The 22,173-nt window shown below is 37.8% G+C and overlaps 1 protein-coding gene and 1 non-coding gene across 2 annotated transcripts; one reads left to right on the top strand and one right to left on the bottom strand.

Moving 5' to 3' along the window:
• Positions 1 to 2,268: 2,268 nt before the first annotated feature.
• LOC105225244 (uncharacterized) lies at positions 2,269 to 3,025 on the bottom strand. The gene is made up of 2 exons (XR_007421494.1): positions 2,634 to 3,025; positions 2,269 to 2,574 (listed from the first exon to the last, which is right to left on the bottom strand). It is a non-coding gene; the product is annotated as an uncharacterized LOC105225244 (transcript).
• Positions 3,026 to 4,702: 1,677 nt separating this feature from the next.
• Positions 4,703 to 6,116, top strand: LOC109579882 (metallothionein-4). The gene is made up of 2 exons (XM_049447219.1): positions 4,703 to 4,742; positions 5,909 to 6,116. The coding sequence occupies exons 1-2, from the start codon at positions 4,718 to 4,720 to the stop codon at positions 6,010 to 6,012; spliced, it is 129 nt and encodes a 42-aa protein (XP_049303176.1). The 5' UTR covers positions 4,703 to 4,717; the 3' UTR covers positions 6,013 to 6,116.
• The last annotated feature ends 16,057 nt before the right edge of the window (positions 6,117 to 22,173 follow it).

Here is a 22,173-nt window from a genome sequence, read left to right as displayed (position 1 = left end):
TTCGCGTTTAGCCCATAAAAGCCGGCGGCCAACGACCAGAAAAGAAGTAAGGCAGTCAACAGTGGCTTGGTGGTAAGCAGACGAAAACATTAAATTTATGCACTGTTTATGCGTTTTTCAATGTGGATGTGTATGTATGTATGCGCTGCCAATTCAATGCTCCACATCGTATGTACCGTGGCAGAGAGGGAGGACCATGCCCTACGCGCTAGTATGCATAAGCGTGAGCGCCCCGAATAGCGCGGCATTCCAGGCTGGTTAGTTGAAGTGTGGTAATTTCGCTCATAAACATTTTGTTGTTGCCGCCGCTGCGATTTGCGTTACCACCAATACCATTGTTGTTATTATTATGAAGGTAGTTCGCCTGCAGACACACATACATACATACATACAAACACCGTTCAGTATATGTATATGAATTTGCACACGCTCGCGTTAACGACACTATTGAGAGCAATTCCCGTTATAGTAGTCGTCGCCGCAAGGAAATGCGCAAAAAAGAATTGAAAAGTGCGTGTGTACAACAGCGCGTCAACAACGCATACACACGTACACATACAGTACATATGCAGAAACTTCGCTTTACCTCGCACGGGCAACTTTTCCTTTTGATATCCGTTCACAACTTTCAAAGTTCCGCTATATGTTGAATGTATGTGCGCGTTATTATGTGCGATGTTTGGGGAATTTCTTGAGCAGAAATTGAAATTGAAATTGTCGCGGAAATAAAAATTTGCATATTTTAAGTAGCATTGATTTTCGCGCGTGACTTTACGCTCGCTCTGCGCGCCGGCGATTGGCTGTCAACAGGGGAGTTCCAGCTTCGGCCCACCGACAATTTCGCGCCAACGAGCATGTAATTATTTTTCAATGTGTAGCAATGCCGCGGCATTCAACACGGCGGCGGTGGCATAAGGCAGCCATTTAAATTATTTTCTATGAGTTGTGAACGTTGTGGGAGCACTTCGGGGAGCAGCGAAGCATTTAACAAGCCAATTATAATGCCACACGGAGGGATGTGAGTTTTTTTATGATATTTGTAGACTTTAATTTTACTTTTTTACGAGTAAAAAACGTTATCTGAGGCTAGGTTGATTGAGCACTCTAATCTCGGTCGAAGCTTAAGTTACAATGAAGAAAAAAAGTAAAGCCAATCCTTTGATATGGAAAATAATCCCAAATAATTCAGCAGTTCGGAACCAGGACTAAAGCTGTATATAGTTTTCATTTATCGGTAAAGACACTAACTGAACCAACACCGTTAGCGGTATCCATACTTTTTGAAGGATGAAATCTAAAAATATAACACAAGACAAGAGTTTAGATCTGGAGATATGGAGAGTATCCTGTGAAGTTTAGGTCCACGAGATGACGCTAGTGTCGAATATATTTTTTATTCAAATTATGAACAATTTAGCTCATATTCATCTTCTACTTCTTTACTAGCGTAGAAACCGCTTACGCGATTATAGCCGAATTAATAACAGCGCGCCAGTCGTTTCTTCTTTTCGCATGATGGCGCCAATTGGAGATTCCAAGCGAAGCCAGGTACTTCTCCACCTGGTCTTTCCAACGAAGTGGAGGTCTATCTCCTCTTCTACTTTGTCCGGCGGGTACTGCGTCGAATATTTTCAGAACTGGAGTGTTTTCGTACATTCGGACGGCATAACCTAGCCAGCGCAGCGGCAGTCTTTTAATTCGCTGAACTATGTCAAGATCGTCATATATCTCATACAGCTCATCGTTCCTTCGAATGCGTTATTCGCCGTGGTCAACACGCAAATTGTCGAGGTTGTGGAGGTGAACTACTGGCAGGCCTCAGAGTACATTCCCTTCACGTCATCATTAGGTTGTTAGGTTATTAGAGTGCGGCGAAGATGAAAACAAAGCGAAATCTAGTGGAAGCGCTAAACTTACAGATTCCATTGAACTTGGAGGATGGAACCATCTCCCGTAATAAGTGAAATGGTTAGCGACGGGTATGTGTTTCTACAGTTTTCATGAAGATGGTCTGCGGATATCCCATGCCACCTCCCGGCCTGTATCGTCGCTTCAGTGAGACTTGTGAAGAAGGCGATCAACTTCACGATTTTAACTCATTTTTATATATTTTACTTGAAAACCGTCCACGAGTATACTTCATTTATACCAAATACGCACCAGAGCCGGCGCTTTTTTTACGTCACTTTTTTTCCTTTCATTACGTCATTAATCGAGTGCAAATTGTGATTCCAGGGTTTCTAACTTAAAAAAAAACAAGTTATCACCGAGTTTTACAATACTAATTTGTTTTTAATCATCTTTTATGTATAAAAGTTTAAAAAGCATTTACTTTTTACAATTTGGTACGAAACAAAAAGATATTTTCCGCATTTCCTCACTTTGTGCCACAATGTGGTCCATGCTGATGCGCATGATCCTGACCATGATGATGTCCATGCTCTTTGTCCACTTCGCCATGCACCTGCTTGTTGTGGCATTTGCACCCCTTGTCGCAACTGCACTTATCGCCGCACTTCTGCGTGTTACTTTCGCAATTATTGAATAACGGAATTTGAAGATGTAAGCTTAGTTCTTTGTAAGAAAAAATAATTAGCTCGATTAAGAGACTTCTAATTTAAAAAAATACTTACCTTTCCCACAACTAGCACACAGCATGTTTTTGTACGTTTAATATATATTTCTTAATATTGAGTAGAGCGCTTTTGAACGTTCCTTCTGATGCTGCTGAAGTTGATCTTTCAACTTTGGAACAGCAGCCAAGAAACATCTCTTTTATACCATATCTGTCTTTATTGTCTCATGCGTTATCTATTTTGTCTTTAAAGTTGATTTCTTTGTTCTGAATTGTATGAGATGAGTCAATTCTGCTGGCTGAGGTGTGCAACGCATTCGTTTTGTTTTATTGTTTAGTTTTGTATCCCTAGATTTTTTTTACATAAAAAAACTAAACGACCGCGAATTAAAAAGTAGGCTAATGGTTAAAATGATTCAAAATTACCACGAGTTTGGATCTAACAACCACCATAACTATGCGATGCAGAATCAGACGCAAGACCTTATTTACCTACCCTGTTATATATACTTATTTCTACCTGAATTAAAGATATTTTGCTTAATTCTATCCGACAATCATATAAACCTGATATACTATATTTAAAGCCTATTGTTAAACTGAGTTCTAATGAAATTTATGAGAAGCTCGTATCGAATCGTCGTTTAAAGGATGGCGCCTTATAAGCTCCAGAGACAAAAAATTTCACAACTTGAATGATAAAAAAGGTCTATGGGAGCCGATGTTAAATTTGAACGATGGACGTGGCATAGTCCTCATTTAGGTGAAAATCCATATCGCGAGATCTACTCTATATACATTGATATTATTACCTGACAGTCCTACATGACTGTGCGAAAATAGGCAAAAAGAGACAAAAACCGCATCTACTTCTCATATAACACAATTTTAATTTCCGTCCGTTTCTTTCACTTCCTAGTATAGAAATCAAAGACCAATGAATATATTGGGATACAACTTTGCACAAATAGCGTATTTAAGATATTTCGTCTTAAGGTTTTCAAAGTCAGATCATAACTGCTCTAGCCCACAGACACTGAACTTGTGGATTCCTTTAGTGCCCAGGGCTAAAACGGTGTGTGAGATTTTTATTGAAATTCGAAGAAAATCCTTTCCGAATAATAGTATGTCTATAAGTCAAAAAGATAATACAATAAATGATGAAATCCCTGTCAATACTTATCAAAAATATTTATTAAGAAAAATTTGTAGTAATTCCATTTATCATAATACCATGTATATAAATAGTTTCGTAAATAAAATATCATCAATGGCTACACAATTCTTCTCAAAAGACGAGCATGAAGCATGGAAAAAATTTAAATTTGTTTCTGCAACTTCTCATCATAGATGAGATGGCGCTTCAAAACAAAACGTTTTTATGTTGCACAGTGTGCTGAAATTCAACTCAATCTCAGAGAGGCGCTAGCAAATAATAATTTAGTCACACAATTTTATCTATCCCTCATAACAGTAGAATACTACCGCTATATCAGCAAAACGTCACGTAATTCAATGATATCAAGTGATATCTTTTACTATACTATATAACTGTTTATTTGCCTTATCAGCAATCAGTGAATGCAAAAGTACCAACAACCACACGGCACCACAGCAACTGTAAACAATTTTCATTTCGCATAAAATACAAGTTGAGTACAACAAATTCTTATCACCGGCAATTAGCGGAGTGCAAAAATAAATAATAACAGTAAAATATACTATAGCTTTGTTATTATAATATTGGAGTATTCGCCGAAGCGTTGTCGGTGCACACGGCGAAATGAGCCAGCTAACCAAATAAGCGCTATAGGGCTCGCCTGATAATCGAATTGTGCCAAATGTAACAGTAAAGTGCAAAAAAGTACAACGCTTAACTTGGGTGGAGAATGCAAAAATATTGCGCACTGCACGCTCCCAAGTGGCGTTGCTCACATACGTACATAAAGTGCCAGTGCTTACATTCGTTTTTACTATATACATATGTACTTATGTTTACACACGACGCTTTTGTAAATGCAACGCTTATAAAAAGACCGATCGTTTGTAATTGAAAGTATAGTTTGAGAAAGTGAATCATAGAGTCAACTTCGTATAGATATATTTTTAAAGAGAGTTTTCTGAATATTTTACTTTATAAAAATGGGTTGTCCAGCATGTTGTAAAGGTATGTGGAGAAAACAAAGGCAAAACAATTTGAAGTAATAATTTGTGAATAAAATATGGAAGTTACAATGACACTAGTATTAAAACGCTCAAAAATATTTTATTTGCAATAATATTGTTCAATTTTATTGTTCAATATTTATTCAATGCTTTATTTTCAGTATGGTAGTCGAAGTTTACACTTTCTTTTCAATATTATTGTTTAAATTTATTGCGCAATATTTCTTCAGATATTTTTTTGCAATATTATTTAACAATTTATATGGTAGTTAGTATGAATATTAATTGAAATATTACCAAAACTCTAAAATGAGCTAATTAGATTCGAAAGCTAAGAAGTGCCTACGTCTTAGAGATATCAATCTTGGTACACATGAATAATTTATAGCAACTGGTTCAATGACTCACTACGGGAACAACAGGGAACAAGATTTTGCACAGAAATGAAACAAATACCAAGTGAACTTTAAATAAAATGTGAACATTTTACCTTAGAAGACCACGAATATCAAAATTTATAAAATATTGATCAATATTTTTGATGAAAAAATGAAACAATTACCAAATACAGTGTAAATAAAATACGAACAGTTTTCGAAAGAAAACCAGAAACACCATACAAATATATTGATCAATATTATGGACACTAAATTTAAAGTTCTTATATGTACATAAAAAGGAGTTTGGAAGCCTCAATTCGATCTAACACACATCATCTCGAAATTGTGTTTGATATTTATGGATCAATATTATTCAAAGTTTAACGTTTCTTCATTGTAAGATTTAGCCAGTGGGATTGACAAACTTTAGCGTTTTATACTTGTAAGTTTATTATGTAACAGTAAATATATACATTAACATTTTGTGAAATGTTATTCCGTTTGTTTATAACGGATATTTTACATTTATTGATCAAAATACATTACATATTTTTGAATTTAAACCTACACAACTTTATATTTATTGATCAATACTATTGAAGTTTCAACTTAAAACTGCTGCCTTTTTAAATATATTGCATTCTAAATATTCACCTTATTGCCCAATTTTATTTTTATTGATCAATATTATTGACGATTTATTGTAAATACATTGGATTTTAAAAGTTAATATTATAAAATTAAAACATTTTCATAACAATAATCAAATTTTTCTTTGATTCACAAGATTGCAAATGCACTGCAGCTAAGTGCGGAGATGGCTGCCCCTGCGATCAGCAATGCAAATGCAATTGCAAGAGCGGTGCCAAGGACAACTGCTGCAAGAATTAAATTCATTGGACCAGCGAACTTTGAAAATAAATGTCAACCGCTAATGGAAAATTGAATAATTGAGCTCCAGAATGGAGATGAATAAAGCAAAAACAAAAACATTATGAAGTTTATAGTTTTCTTAGTACACTCGGAATAAACATATGCCAATTTGAAATTATATGCATAGCTATAACCGGTCATGTAACCCAAAAAGGAAGTAAAGAAATTTCCGCTTCTCAAAACCGAGAGCAGCGAGCATATTGAAAGAATCAGATACAGACTTCAAGTGAATATGCGCTTTTACAAATTTATTTACAAGTGCATGCTTATGCGCTTTAACAATTTATAGACCTGTAAATTTATTTAGATTGCTTTGCTGCAAACACTCCCAATATCACTACAATGCAAAGCGCCACAAATGCAGTTGATGTGATAGACGCACTCACTATTGCAGTGCTGTGGAGATGAGCTGGTGCAATTGTCGAGAGCGTCTTTGTCGCCAGTGCTGACGACAGAATTTCTTACAAACACACACGAATACTCGTTCGCCACTACTGTGACTCGCCAGCATGCCTGGGCATAATAAAAATTGTCCATTGATTTATTTACGAGCTCAACGCCTGCGAAGTGTCCTTTGCAAGGAAGCTTTTGCAACGCTTTTATTTATTCATTTTAATATTTTCATCTTCGCTTCGTAAGCTTTGGATCGCCTGCGAACGGCAGTTCAACAGTCGGCATATGTGTCTTTAAATAAAGTCCTCGTGTCCCCTTACATTCGGTGCAGGCTGGCGTAGAAACTCTACTGCCTCTGTATATTCATGTTCTCCTCCTTCTCCGTTGTAGTCGTTTCTGCCTCTGTTTGTGCCATTTATGTTACTATCTTTCGGTAGTTTGGCCTTTGCCGTTCTTCTATTGCCACTTGCCTTGTCGCATACACTCAAGCTTGCATTTGCGTACAATCAAGCCGCATCACTTTGTGTCTTCCTTTTGCATCACTCACTTACCATTAGCCTCTGCCTGCCGCTGTAACCCCACACAGCGACATCTGCTGTTTGTACTCAATCTAAAGCATTTGGTGTCTGTCAACTTCTTCTTCCTTTTGCTTCAGAGTTTTAAATGAAAATTTCATTTGAATATTTATGAAGGCTTATAGTGGCGGAGTGCAGCAACCCTTTTCTCGAGGCAGTTCGGGCAATGCAAAGGACATAAAGTGGTTTGCAAATTGAAAAAGTGCGGTCAAAGTGTATAATATACTTAAAATGACTTAAGAATATGTGGTTTGGAAGAGTTGAAAGTAAGTGTTATGTAAGAATACTAGTAAAATTTACGTTTAAACGAACTAAATCTAAAGATACAAATCTTGAAAACTGCATTAAAGAACTTTAAAGAACACACCCAGTGTGACAACCTACAAAAGAAAATTTATGAAAATTTCAAAAAAAAAAACAATGAGGTATCAATTATTTTAAAGGATAGATTTATAAATTTTAATAAATTTTTTGGATTATACTGGCCGGTAGTCACACCACACATAGAGCTCTAAGTCCTTAATAATACCAGACGGAAGTTGAGCTGAAGTACTCGTCTATGCTTTTTTTAAATTTTTAAAGCGACTGGATATATAATTTTAATACTTCATCTAGTCCCTTGAACTGCGAAGCTCCTAGATATTCAAGATGACTTCTAGATACTGCTGGACAAAGGCAGATGTGATGTTCCAGCGTCTACTTCATGCATACTTCTTTGCACTTTCTACATGTATCCTTGGTACTTATAACCATCCGGCAGTAGGTTGTGACTTGTCATTAAGTCGATATGCATCTTGCCGTCTTTTCGAGACCGTGTGAGTAAAAAGCTTACGTTTTCCTTCCTTCTACTTCCTTCTACATGACCTAGGCAATCCTGCATGTCCTAAAAACACTCCAACTCGCCCTGGTCTCTCTGTCAGCCCTGTCGATAATTTCATTTTATATAATTTTTAGTTGCTTCCATCATTCCTGTAATATTTCGGTAGACAGACGTATGGCGCTTTTGGCAATCTTATCATCTTATCTTATCAGCTCTTTCGTTTCTCGGAATTTCTTTGTGACCCAGAGCCCAGTATATATACATCCGCTTTCCACCAGTCTCTAGATCTTCTGCCTACCTGCTTCTAAGGACACTTTCTCACGTAATGCGATGTGAGATCAATGCCTTAATTGCTATCGACGCATATATTTATCCTCTTTATGTTGTTTCCTATCTCAGCCACTGATCGAAAAAATTTCCACCTGGAATATACTACAGTGTTCCGGATGGTTGAGGGACGCTTGAGATCCAGTTCTGAGCAATAGATTCCTGCCCCCATTAGCTAATTTTGATCCGTTTGTATAGATGTTGTAAGTCCCGCTGGCGAGTGGATTTCTCCTGCGCTACCCACCAAGTTGTCATGTTACTTTTGTTCAGTATTGTTTGGCAGTTCATCATGAAAAGACTTACGCCCGAACAACGTTTACAAATCAATCAACTTTTCAACAAGACGGCGCCACTTCTCACACATCGCATCAATCAATGGTTTTAATTAGAGAACTCTTCGGTGAGCAGATAATTTCACGTTTTGAGTCGGTCGATTGACCACCAAGATCGCTAGTTATTACACCATTAGACTTTTTCTTGTGTGGAGATGTAAAGTCTGAAGTTTATGCGGCCAATACCGCTTCGATTCAGGCCTTGGAACAAAACCTCACGCGTGTCATTCGACAATTACCAGTCAAAATGCTCGAACGAGTCTTCGAAAAAGGACTCAACGGATGAACCATCTGTGACGTAGCCACGGCCAACATTTGAAAGAGATAATCTGCAAGAAATAAATGCCAAAAAATGTTCTTTGGAATTATAATAAACATTCTCCATCTGTGTTTTTTCTTAAAAAAAAAAGTAGCGAACCTTGAAATGGATCACCCTTCAGAAGAGGCTGCCTTCTTGCTACGAGAAATTTCAAATTTCATCGATATTTTTATAGTGTACTACTAAATGCACCTTCCAGTACTTAATTCTTAATCTAGTGATGATTTATTAAAATATATAATGTACTTGTTAAATATTTTAAAGTTTAGCAATCTTTAAATTCTATCCAGCTTTTTTGTGAAAAAACCAAAACAACACCAAGGCCTGGAAGCATCGAAATTCGTAGAACAATGGTGTGGGTACAATGCAACAGAAATGTGAACAGCGAGTAATTTTCATTGTCACGTGGCAGTAATTACCGGTGTAGATGGCACACATCCAAAGTGACTCGCCTCCGCGCACACACACCTATACACACATAATTCATATGTACATGTGTAAGTGCAAAAGCGCACAAATGCAAAATGTGAAACATGGAAAAACAGAAGCACAGCGTGAGTGCGCCAAATGCGCCCCTATGTCCGCCCAGGTAGAGTTTGCACTGTCAATGAACAGCTATACATGTTTTACATACATACTAACTACATATATGAAAGTACAATGGTGCGGAGCTGTTCGGATCGGTTGACTATGCTGTCGGGCACAATTTCAGTTCATTGATTTTTAACGCGTCGCCATTATTCACGCAAAGTGCCAAGCATAGTTATAGTAACGGTAAAATTGTTTTGGTTTAAGAATGATACTTTAAAAGAGTTCGCTTGCTCCAGAAAAAGCTTCTGAAAAAGTAAGTTATATTTGAAATATATCGACATAAAGATCCTCGCTTAAAAAGTGCCTGACTTTGCCCGCTCAGAGCAGCCAGGAACACGATTCCTCTACGCTGCCCATTCAGCTCTTTCAATAGTTACGTTCAATGAAGCAATGGATCTTAGATTGACACCTTGGGTCTTGGAATATTAGCAACACAGGTTATACCACAAAATTACTTTGGGTTAGTATTGATGGAGGACAGAACCTTCTACCTATAAGCAATAGGGAACTTAATAGCATTGCAGTTTACATCACTAAGCAGCCGATAGTTACCAAAAACTGGTTGTCTGATATGCCACGATTAATTCTGAAGTGTGTTGTGATCAGCTGGACCAATTGGGTGATGCCCCCAGAAAAGACTAAATCAATGGAAAAGTTGTATTGTTCCACCAGGAGTTGTTCCGTCTTGAACGGGTTGTGCTCCTATCCCCAAAATATTCGCTAGATTTGGCACCTTTGATTATTTCAGTTTCTGCAAAAATTTTGAATGGAAGATCCTTCACCTAAAATCAGAACGTCAAAAACGATCGATCGAACATTTTAAAGGCGTGAAATCAGTATTTGGCACGAAAGATGTCAAAAGCTTTTAGATCAAAATGTAGAATATATTATATAACTTCATAAAAAAAATAGTTTTTAAATTGCACTAAAAAACGAAATTACTTAGTGAGCGATTTTTTTTATTTTTTTACTCATAACTTTATCCAAAAATTAACAATTTCCCTAAATTGAATTTTCACTCACAAGTGCCCTACTCCTGATTATATGGTCGATGCTGTGCAAAGCGCTTTTTTATACTAGAACCAATACACATATGAAGGCATTCAATAAGGCTTACTTCTGTGTGTGTAATGCGCGCTAAGGCATAGGCGCACGAATACCAATGCCGCTAGTATGTGGCATGCAACAACATCAACACTTATTGACCATTACGGTTGTTGCTATTTTGGTTGTTGTTATATCATGAAAGTGTGACATAGCTGATTTGTTGTTTTACAAATGTCTGTCGGCCCATAGAGCACACAACTGCATACATATGTATGTACATGCATATGTGCTGTGTTGCATGCCACGCGCAGTGGGTTCGTTTGCATGTAACGCCAGCAAGTCGAACTGTCATTATAAAATGTGCTCTTCATCCTACGACAGACGCTTAACAATCTAGTTATTTTTGTTGCTGAATGCATTCGTTTGTTATTGTTATTTTTGCTATTGTTGTAATTGCTTTTGTTACCACCTTAACATTTTCAGATAATAATTGTATAGATGCTGTGCGCCTCGCGCTTACGTGCACATAGCTACGCTGTCAACGCTGGCGGAAGCCGCAGGAAGGCGGACATCCGTTCGACAGCGGGTGGCAATGATACAATAGCAACAACAATAACTAACCAAGAACAACAAAAACAACAGCAACAATTACCAACAAAATTTCATCGCGACAATGCAATCGCACAATAACCTCCCCCTCGACTCGTCCCGCTCAGCGCGCCAACGCCGCCACAGTCACCAACTTCACCACAAAGCTGCCGATATTCAAATTGTGGCCTGCTAGCCGCGCACAAGCTTATGTGTGTATTTAGATGTGCGTAAGTATGTGAATAGGTGTGTATAGCGGGTATATTGAGTTGAGGTGAAAGGACTTCACTTTCGCGCCACAATCGAATTGCGGTTACCAATGCCCGCATTTGCGCATAATACGCACAATTGCACGCGCATACAACAATACATTAAATTTTGTTGTTGTTGTTGTCTGTGCGTTCGCGTTGGTTCACGCCGTGGCAGTACGTTAAGTGACAAAATTGTTATTTTCACTTGCGGCCAATAGCGGACATATGAATATTTACTCGCGCAAATGTCACATAAAAACATTTGCATACACCTTTACTTATACAAGGGCTGTGCGATAAGTACTTAACCCGCTACTGTGAAAAATTTAACAGAAGAGGGCGCGTAATTTTGTTTTGACCAAGTGTGGAAGCGGGAGTGTCTGCGGAGTTTATAAAAATTGAAGAATTGCTATTTAGGTCGGGATCCGATTCTTATAATTGGCAGAGAAATAGAGCAGTGAAAACAAAACACGCTTCGAGACTTTGTATACGGTGACTTTATCGAACGTCAAAGTATAATCAGCCAGCCAGGTTCTCTGAAAATAGAGGATAAAGTAGAGGAAGTGTGCAATCGTCGGCAAAACATGTGCCTATTGATACTCACCAGAGCTCAAGGATCAGTCGAACAGTAAACTTCTCACGAAGAACTAATTCACACAAAGAACTTATTCTGAAGTAGGCTAACACTGCCCTATCGGTCGAACAGGTGTGCGCCACCGTTTTCTGGGATTCACAGGTTATAATCTATCGTACTATACATCGACCTTGTCTAAAAGAGCAATACAGACACAGGGCTCTATAATTTCGGTCTAATTCAACGCTGAATTGAAGAAAAATGTAGCTTTCCTCGACCAAATTGGTCAAATTGGCCTCGTCTACCAAAACCCCAAGCAAGAAAAAGGCTCACGGGGAAAAAGAAATTTACAGACGAGTGAAAAAATTTTAAGGTATAAGTAGAAGCAAATCATTTTTACCAAAAATTTCGTTATAATTTTTTAAGCTAGGTACTTATCGGACCGTCCTAGTCCATACTCAAGCACAGCACCAAATATTTCGAAATGAATGAATATATGCACGTGAAAAAATATTTGATTTAATGCATTTTTGATTATACATTACCGGCAGTGGTGGGAGTAGACCGCGGGCATTGCGCTCCAGACAGGAAACACATTTTTCCGAGTGGAATATTTATTTAAAATAAATAAGCGTGAAATTCAACAAATTTCAATTGCTGGAATTTACATGCGAGTCGGGCAAATTTTGAATATTTAAACACAGCTTTAAAGTGTACACTTAGTTCTTTGACATTTCTCTCTCAGCACACACTTATCCTTTCGAGCTATGCGTCATTCTTTTGTGTCGTTCAGTTTCTTTATTTTCCCTTCATTTCGTACGTAGTGTCACTGACAAGCGTGTTTCTGCATTTGATGGATGATTGAATGGATGAATGAGTAAACTTTTTAACCTTCAATAATGCTACCGGAATAATACAAAGTCATTCGTTGGCCTTGTATCCCGCAGGGAGCTTGACGGTGTGTATTGATTATCCGTTTGCCGTGAATTAAATAAAATACATAATTTGCCAAATAGATATAGGCAGTGCTTAAATTTACGTTGCCATAAATAATCATTAAATTCCATGTTTTTACAACAAATAGTAAAATCTAAACTTTTGCTCAAATCTAAAATGTTAGAAAATTTATCTTTGTTAAAAAGAAAGCTTTTAATCGAAATCGTAAATTTTATACGAGAGCTGATATTGTTTTTCCAGCAGGAATTGAGATAGAAATTAATTGAGGTTTTATTGTGCCCTCTCCTCTATCACATATGGCCACAAAGGCCCAGTACTGTGATAAATTTGTCTCGGGGGAGGTTGATCATTTCTTTAAACCTTGTTAGGTTGTAACCCTTCAACCGCAGCGTATCATGGCGTATTCCTGTTGCCCGTTGCCTGTGCCTTTCCGTACCCCCTCTCTCCTCTGTGCGAAGCAACTTCTTTATGGTGTGACACCTCCCGCAATGCATGTTTCTGGCCCCATCATCCGAAGAACGGGCAAGTTCGACGACCATCTCACTGCCGGTTATCCCTTTATACCCCGGTACCCAGATCAGGTGTGTGCGGTTGCAAACTTATAGCGGTTCAACCTTCTTATATATTCCTCCACCGAGCGTTGGAGATTATTTTTTACACAATGAATTATATCAAAGACTTCTGCTTGAAAGATGTTCGAAAAACATCCAATTGGTATGAACAGCTTGGTGAGGGATCCCGCAATGCCTGCTCCAATGCCTTCCAGTGTTTTGAAACCGTCAGTGTAACACTGGATGGTGCTGCCCTCAGTAATAGGTCGTGTGTGGAAATCCTCAACTCCGCCTTACTACCGAGAGTAACTTTAAACTTCTATGTAAAGTTTACCCCCCTCGTAATTTCTGCCTTTTCGAAGAAAGGCCAGTGGCCTTCATTTGTTGGGATGAAATTATCTTCCCTATATCCCACCCTTCTGCTGCTATGAGCAGCATGGTATGCTTCGCTAAGAAAATTTCGATGTTAAAATAGATCGATATGTAAGTACAAAAATTACGCTGTGGGTATGGACAAGACTAATTTTAACTGAAATTAACAAATGGCATCCTCATGGTCACTTTTCTATAGATAAAAGTTGAAAAAAACGGTCTAATTCGATATTCCTTAAGGACTCAAATTATTTTCTTAAATCGAAAAGTTTCGAATTCTGTCATTTGTACATAAAAATTATAAAAACCTCTCTCAGATGTGACAAAGGGCTTTAATTGAGCTTTAAAGAGCTCATTTAATAAAAATTTCAGCACTGTCTACAATCTCCATTCACAACTTGACAGAAGTCCACTTATGGCCTATTACATTAGCAATTCGTATTACCGCAATACGCATTTTAGAAACCTAAAATAACTGCTTATTTATGAGAATTGCAATACAACACACCACAAGGGGTCACAATGTAATGAAAGCAAAGTGTACTCTAACCCGCTTCCCCGACAAAATGCCAACGCACTAAGGAGAGGTCACAATTAGAAATTAAAGGTTAAAATTACCAACTACAAGACCATAAACTTATTAAAATACACACATGAGTAAAGCGACTGCACACATACACACATACATTTATGTGAAAGGCAAAAGTTGATTACCGAAGGAGATGAGCCAAGGATTGTAGAATTGTGGAGAGCGGGTGCATATGAAATAGCCATAGATGAAGCAAACTGGAAAGAGGAAATTTCTTAATGCTAGTGTTAGTGTAGGTATTCGTACATACTCTTAGTATTTGTGTATGTTCGCTTATGCGCTTACGGTGTAACACGAAAATGGCTGGTATGTGGGCGGTCGATTCGAATATGTTGCTAGTTTGCTGGACCACTCACAACATTTGCTAACGGGTATTTCGGATAAGTATGTGTTATGCATGTTGTTGCCTATGTGATATGCAAGTGGCATACGAAATGAGCCCACAAGGTGTCGTAAAGCAATCAACAAACGAGCCAAAGATTGCCATTGCGGTTACATTTCGCATATATAATTATGGGTTAAGGCGCTCTCAAGTTGACTAGATAATGGTACCGTGCACGCCCATTTCGTGCTGGACTACAAATACACACTCGGAACACGCACACATGGTACTTATGTTTATAGTTAGGTTTGTCTGAGCATCACATTAACGAATCAAAGTAGTTCAAGCTCGAGTCAATTTCGACAACTTTTGGCATCAAATAGCCGAAAAAATTGTTTGACCCGACTAAAAGTGGAAACGAAAGAGCGTAGCATGCGCCAAAATGGTAATTAAGTGCTAAATAAACAACAACCATTAGAGGAGTAAATAAAAAATTCTGGAAAAAAAAGAAATTGCGCCACAGAATGTCATTCAACGCCAAGCACACAGTGTTATCTGCTATACTTGCTCAACAACTATGGGTGGATACGTGGTTGCATCACCTCTTCTTCGCTCTTACGATACATCTAAGCTGTCTATAGCTGCACCAGACATTGGTTCCAATGGTAAACAAGCATTTTACTCATCTTTACTACTTGCCACACTGGTACATATGAATACATATCGTCCATATAGTCACTCCAACCACTCAACAGGACATAATGTTAGACCATGATAAATGAATTGAGGCTGCTTAATTACTCCCCAAACTGTCGTATAGGCATTTTCAATGTTATGTGCCACTGGACCGCACTCAACCGTTTCAAAGTGAATCGAAGTCTGTTGAGCTACGAACTTTTGTACGCATATGTATGTAGCAAGGTGCTATTTCATTTACTTACACACATATGTACATAACTACTTCTGCTTGTAATGGCCTACAACATGCCAAAAACCAGCTACTCGGGCCGGTCTCTTGTGACTTCGCATTGCCCCGTTGCACCTTAATATTGGTTGCGCATTACCGCCTTTGGAATGACCAAAAGGTTTTCACTAGCATTCCTTGTATCGGTCACTTGTATTTGTTTCCCATAACATATAGTATTTAGGTTGTGACGTGGTATTTACAAGACACAAACAATAAATACACGTACAAAACATGTCCCTATGTATCTATAATTAACGAAATATACAAGTAAGTAAGTAAGTTTTAAAATACTCGACCACATCCGCTTTAGGATTTTTCCGTTCCTACATTGTATTTCACATTTCCAAAAAAGCTAAAGTACTGAAATAATTTTAAATCATTCGCCATAGACTTCTTCTTCTTTATTAGCGTAGACACCGCTTACGCGGTTATAACAGAGTTTAAAAAGAGCGCCAGTCGTTCTTCTTTTTCGCTGTTTGGCGCCAATTGGAGATTTCAAGTTTAGCCAGGTCCTTCTCCACCTGGTCTTTCCAACGGAGTGGAGATCTTCCGCTTCCTCTGCTTCCCCCGGTGGGCACTGCGTCGAATACTCTAAAACGCACAGTGTTCTCTTCCGTTCGGACAACATGACCTAGTCATCATAACCGCTGTCATATATCTCGTAGAACTCACTGTGGTATTCGCCATGGCCAATGCGCAAAGAACCATAAATTCTAAGCAGAATCTTTCTCTCGAAAACTCCTAAGGCCGGCTCAGCAGATGTTATCATCGTCCTTGCCTCTGCATCACAGAGCAGGACGGAGCCTATGAGTGACTTGTAGAATTTGATATTTGTGTGAGAGAGGACTTTACTTCTCGATTGCCGACTCGGTCCTAAGAAGCCCCTGTTGGGAAGAGTTATTCTGCGTTGCATTTCGAAGCTCACGTTCTTGTTGGTGTTAGCGATGGTTTCAAGATAGACGAAGTTATTTACGACTTCGAAGTTATGACTGTCAAAAGTGACGTGAGAGCCAAGTCGCGAGTGCGAAGACTGTTTGTTTATTGACAAGAGATATTTCGACTTGCCCTCGTTCACGACCAGAACGACTTGTCCGCTTCCTTATCCAGTCTGGAGAAAGCAGAACTAACGGTATGGGTGTTGGGGCTAATGATATCAATATCATCGGCGTAGGCCAGCAGCTATACACTCTTATAGAAGATTGTACTTCTCTATTAAGATCTGCAACTCGAATTATTGGAAATCGACGAAGAGGTGGTGAGTGTCGAACCTCTTTTCACAGGCCATTTTCCGAAATATGTCGTACACTGATAAGGTCAAATCAGTTTGATGACGGTGGACTTTAATCTGTCACACAGTTCGCTCGATAGAATCTTAGCCATAGACGGGAACAGATAATAATCCCTTTTTGCAAGGGCCGGACTAGGATGTGAACTCATAGAACTTCGCAACCAAGCTCATTGAACTTCTGGAGAGTCACAATCGATGTACTTGGCTTTGTTCTAATGCTAAATAATTACATTCCTATTGGCCAAATTTGGTTGCATCTGAGCAATTGCTTTTTCAGACGGTTCAATTGTTGACACCACAGGTCTGTATTGAAAGCTTGGCAGTAGAGGAACTGCTCATAAAATAGTTATGTTTATTTAGTGGAATTATCAGGATATCAGAATTTTCATGGGCGTCAATCCTGACTTGAAGGCATTCCGACAACTACCTTGTACGGTTTTCACTTTCTGTTGCGTTTCAGGCTGTAACCAACCCTATTTTCAATTATTTCAAACGGTTTATTGTACAATGGATAGCTCCTGCCTAATTGAAACTGTCTTTATAACGGGTGATTTTTTTGAGGTTAGGATTTTCATGCATTAGTATTTGACAGATCACGTGGGATTTCAGACATGGTGTCAAAGAGAAAGATGCTCAGTATGCTTTGACATTTCATCATGAATAGACTTACTAACGAGCAACGCTTGCAAATCATTGAATTTTATTACCAAAATCAGTGTTCGGTTCGAAATGTGTTTCGCGCGCGTGTTTTGTTCAGCGATGAGGCTCATTTCTGGTTGAATGGCTACGTAAATAAGCAAAATTGCCGCATTTGGGGTGAAGAGCAACAGAAAGCCGTTCAAGAACTGCCCATGCATTCCGAAAAATGCACTGTTTGGTGTGGTTTGTACGCTGGTGGAATCATTGGACCGTATTTTTTCAAAGATGCTGTTGGACGCAACGTTACGGTGAATGGCGATCGCTATCGTTCGATGCTAACAAACTTTTTGTTGCCAAAAATGGAAGAACTGAACTTGGTTGACATGTGGTTTCAACAAGATGGCGCTGCATGCCACACAGCTCGCGATTCTATGGCCATTTTGAGGGAAAACTTCGGACAACAATTCATCTCAAGAAATGGACCCGTAAGTTGGCCACCAAGATCATGCGATTTAACGCCTTTAGACTATTTTTTGTGGGGCTACGTCAAGTCTAAAGTCTACAGAAATAAGCCAGCAACTATTCCAGCTTTGGAAGACAACATTTCCGAAGAAATTCGGGCTATTCCGGCCGAAATGCTCGAAAAAGTTGCCCAAAATTGGACTTTCCGAATGGACCACCTAAGACGCAGCCGCGGTCAACATTTAAATGAAATTATCTTCAAAAAGTAAATGTCATGAACCAATCTAACGTTTCAAATAAAGAACCGATGAGATTTTGCAAATTTTATGCGTTTTTTTTTTTTAAAAAAGTTATCAAGCTCTTAAAAAATCACCCTTTATTATGGTCGAACTTGGCAAATTTTCATTACTTTATCGATATTTTCGACATTGAAGTTTTGGTTCTTTTACCTGGTTTATTGCTAAAGATAACTGATTTCATATAACTCCACAAGAAGTAGTTTAATGGTGTTAAATCACGAATTTTAGGAGGCTATTGAATGTCACAATTTCTTGAAATTATCGAATCTCCAAGCTTTACGCGCAATATTTCAGTTGATATTGAATTGCGACCATAAAAAGTCGGTTATCATCCATCTATATTGCTCTCCATTGACAGTAACGGTGTCACCAACGGACCGATGAATCTAACAGATTAAAAACCACACGAAAGTGTTAATTTAGGTGAATATAATGGTTGTTCATGAATAATTTGTGGATTTTCTTCGCACCAGAATCGACAGTTTTGTTTATTTACCGCACAACTCAGATGAAAGTGAGACTCAACGGAGTAGATAATTTTCTTAAAAAATCGTTAGCATTTTCAAGTTGTTCCAAAGAAATATCAGCAAATTCACGACGTTTACGGTGGTCCAATGGCTTCAGTACTTGAGTGAGACATTTGATACGGATACAAGCCCAAATCCTTTCCCACACTCCTCCAAGTTGTGGTTTGAAGCAGTCCCAATTCATGATTACGTCTTGGAATCGACAAACTGCGATCTTCAGCAATACTTGCCTGCATTACTTTCATTACTTCGAGCGGTTTTTTGTCTGATTGTCCCTTGAACATTATGTAAGGAGAAAGCACGCTCGAAATTTTCAATAAATCGACGAATACTCGTAGGAGTACAGGTGGACAATAATTTACGATTCAGACTTGTTGAGTAGTGTTATTGAACAGCTCACGCAATTACTAAATATTGCCATTATGGTCGCTCTTTTAAAGGAGCGGAATACAGTGATAGTCACGCCCATCTTAATTATCGTAGTTTTTTATACCCTGAACTGAAAATAATTTCGTGAATCCTATAAACGACACACCAGTTACGAGCTGAGTTGATTTAACAATGTCCTACTATCCGTCTGCCTATATAATCGTGATTCACTCACCCAGTTTTCAGATATCAATCTGAAATTCTGCACACGTTCTTTTCTTCTCAAGAACCTACTCATTTGTTGAAACCACCGATATCAGACCATTATAGCATATAGCTGCCATACAAAATGATCGATTCAAATACAGATCCTACTACTTCGGTGACCCCAGGACTTATGCTCGTATCTTCATAAGTATAAACAATTGGCAACAACAAACATTACTTAAATAAATGGAAATTAAGCAACTACCGTAACTTTTGGCTGATAATCATAAGAAAGATATAATAAACACTATTCTAATATTGAGCTTTGCTTCCGCAGCCTACACTAATTTTTACGCTTTCCCTAATTATGTGCTACGCCGATAGCAAAAAATATTGAATAAGCAAACTAAACTACCAAAGCAATTCCAATAATTAGCAATTGCTACACGAAAAGATAAGCCGAGTAATTCCCAAGTAACTTTCCGATTTTCGTAAGGCCAATGCAATTTATAGCAGAATCACCTTAAGTTGCTCTCTATCAGCTATTAATACAAACTTTCGTAAAACTTTTGGCTCAGTTGTAAATAAGCTACATTAGAGTTCCCACCAAAAAGAAGATATTACAGTCGAACTCATTTAGCGTTCATTTACTTTACTTTACTTTACCTTGCATTGCAAAGCCTTTTTTGTGCAAAAACCTTTATCATGGTTCATCATAACAGCATCAGTGATGTCGGCGACAAATGTAAACACAAAACAATTAGATTTTCATACAGAGAGAAGGAGAGGTTTAGAGGAATTTATCGTCAGTGAAAGTATGCAGCGGCTCTCTAGCCAGAAGGGAACGGCAATGTAGTAAAACGCTGCAAGGGACCTCAGCTGTTTTGTCACATCTTGAGCTTATTAAACTAAAATCCTCGCAGGCTGCAGTTTTAAATTGCGCTACAACAACATAAGCAACCCAATGGAATACAAAAAATGGGCGCGCATTGTAACAGTACACGTAGATGGTTTGGGAGAAATGCATACATACAGAGGTATGTTTATGAGTATATATATATACATATGTTTGTGTCGCGTAGGGCGGAATTATTATGAAGCTAGAGCGGAGCTTTTAATAATACAATTTATAGAATTTATACCCTTCACGCAAGTCGGAAGCAAATAATTGTACAGAACCAATTGTCAAGATGCTGAGTTGTTCTGAGCCACACAATAAATATTTATTAAACTGGTTTCAACGGTCTTAGAGTTGAAATTTCTCTACTATTTATTACTAATATTAGATACTATTAAGTATCTTATCAAAAAAATTGCTTGAGAAATCAAGAACGAAGTAACGTTGTCTGTAGCTGTGCTACCTTCCTCGATTGTGCCAGCATATTTGACATATGTCAATTGTTTGTTCGATTGGCCACTCTTCACACTTCATGTTTCCAATAAACTTTTGAACTATTAATCGTGAATGCATAGCTAAAATAAATATTTAAGAATATTTTAATGGAAGTTTTTATTATAAAAATTCAATAGGCCTGAAGCGTGCACCTGACAAGAAAGTTTCCTGTGTAAAACATCTTAAAACTAAGCTAACTGCCTTTAACGAAAAAAACGGCGGTTTTTGAGAATTATAAAAAACTTCTTTATCAATTTTTTTATTGAAAAACATCACTTAGATTTTGTTCTTATTAGTATTGTTCTTAAGTAAAAAGAATAAAAAAAATCTGACAGTGGAAAGATGGCTGCGTTTTAATTGTGATTCGTTGTAAAAAATCTTGTTTTTTTTTAAATCGAAATATCGTATTTTTTCAATTTTTGAGGGGTCCGATCATTTTGTATGAAATATGGTTTTTCAAACCTGTATTCCCTTACAAAAAAACATACAAATTATTAAAAGAAGAAAAAATTTTTGATTTGTGAAAATCTTCATTCAGTTAAGTCGTTTGATAGTCCTCGTTCAATCTGTAAACCAGCTGATAGATAAAAGCAGTCTACTAAAAGAAAGGTCAACAGAAAAAGTCTAAGAATATTGGTCTAAAATGGTGAAACAACCGATCGAGAATTCCGGGTATGACTTTTAAAACATTCTATAAATAGTTAGTAGACCAATTCAGATGCATAATATTCATACAATTTTTGAGTCATGAAGGGTATGCTCTTTCTATTTTACACATACTTATTTATTTACTCTTATTTTTTATTTCTCACCAATGTAACTGCACACAATCTTTTTGCAGCTACTGTGCCATAAATGTGTGTGCTGCTTATAAGAATGTCCTTGCCCTGTGTATACACCACTGAGGTTTTGGTCGTTCGCATAATTGAATGTCTCAGGTGTTTGTCAGACTTAGCTTAAGCCTTTCGCAGGATTTTCCAACGTACCCTCACTCACACTCTACTCGTGGAGACAATTTTATTTGCACTTTTCCTCTGCTTTGTTGCTAGTAATGACTGAATGTAGGAGGGAAGAGGTTTGCATTACAGAATTCACTTCTTGGCTTTATGAGCCATTGTCTGGTTGATTGCCATGCTTCGTAATAAATACAAAAAATATATTTTCTTTGAATAGATGTACGCCTTTAAAGCGTATAAATGCATTGTAATAAACTTTGACTTCGCTTTAATTGCTAAATACAAACGAAAAAGTTATGTAACTACCACACATGCATAAATTCAGTTTTGAGGTTAAGTTAAATCAACATTTTTTGTACACATTCAATTGCTTGTTCATTCATTCACTTAGCTGCTTGCTGGTT

Source organism: Bactrocera dorsalis, chromosome 2 (genome assembly GCF_023373825.1).
Source record: "Bactrocera dorsalis isolate Fly_Bdor chromosome 2, ASM2337382v1, whole genome shotgun sequence".
NCBI lineage: Eukaryota > Metazoa > Arthropoda > Insecta > Diptera > Tephritidae > Bactrocera > Bactrocera dorsalis.
Note: the sequence above shows the minus strand (reverse complement) of the source record. Positions and strands in the feature narration are given on the sequence as shown.

What these genes read in the sequence shown, in the direction of transcription:
- LOC109579882 (XM_049447219.1), top strand. Translation starts at nt 4,718, where the DNA reads ATGGGTTGTCCAGCATGTTGTAAAG. An exon ending in TTGTCCAGCATGTTGTAAAG is followed by an intron (nt 4,743 to 5,908) that starts GTATGTGGAGAA and finishes TTGATTCACAAG; the next exon opens with ATTGCAAATGCACTGCAGCT.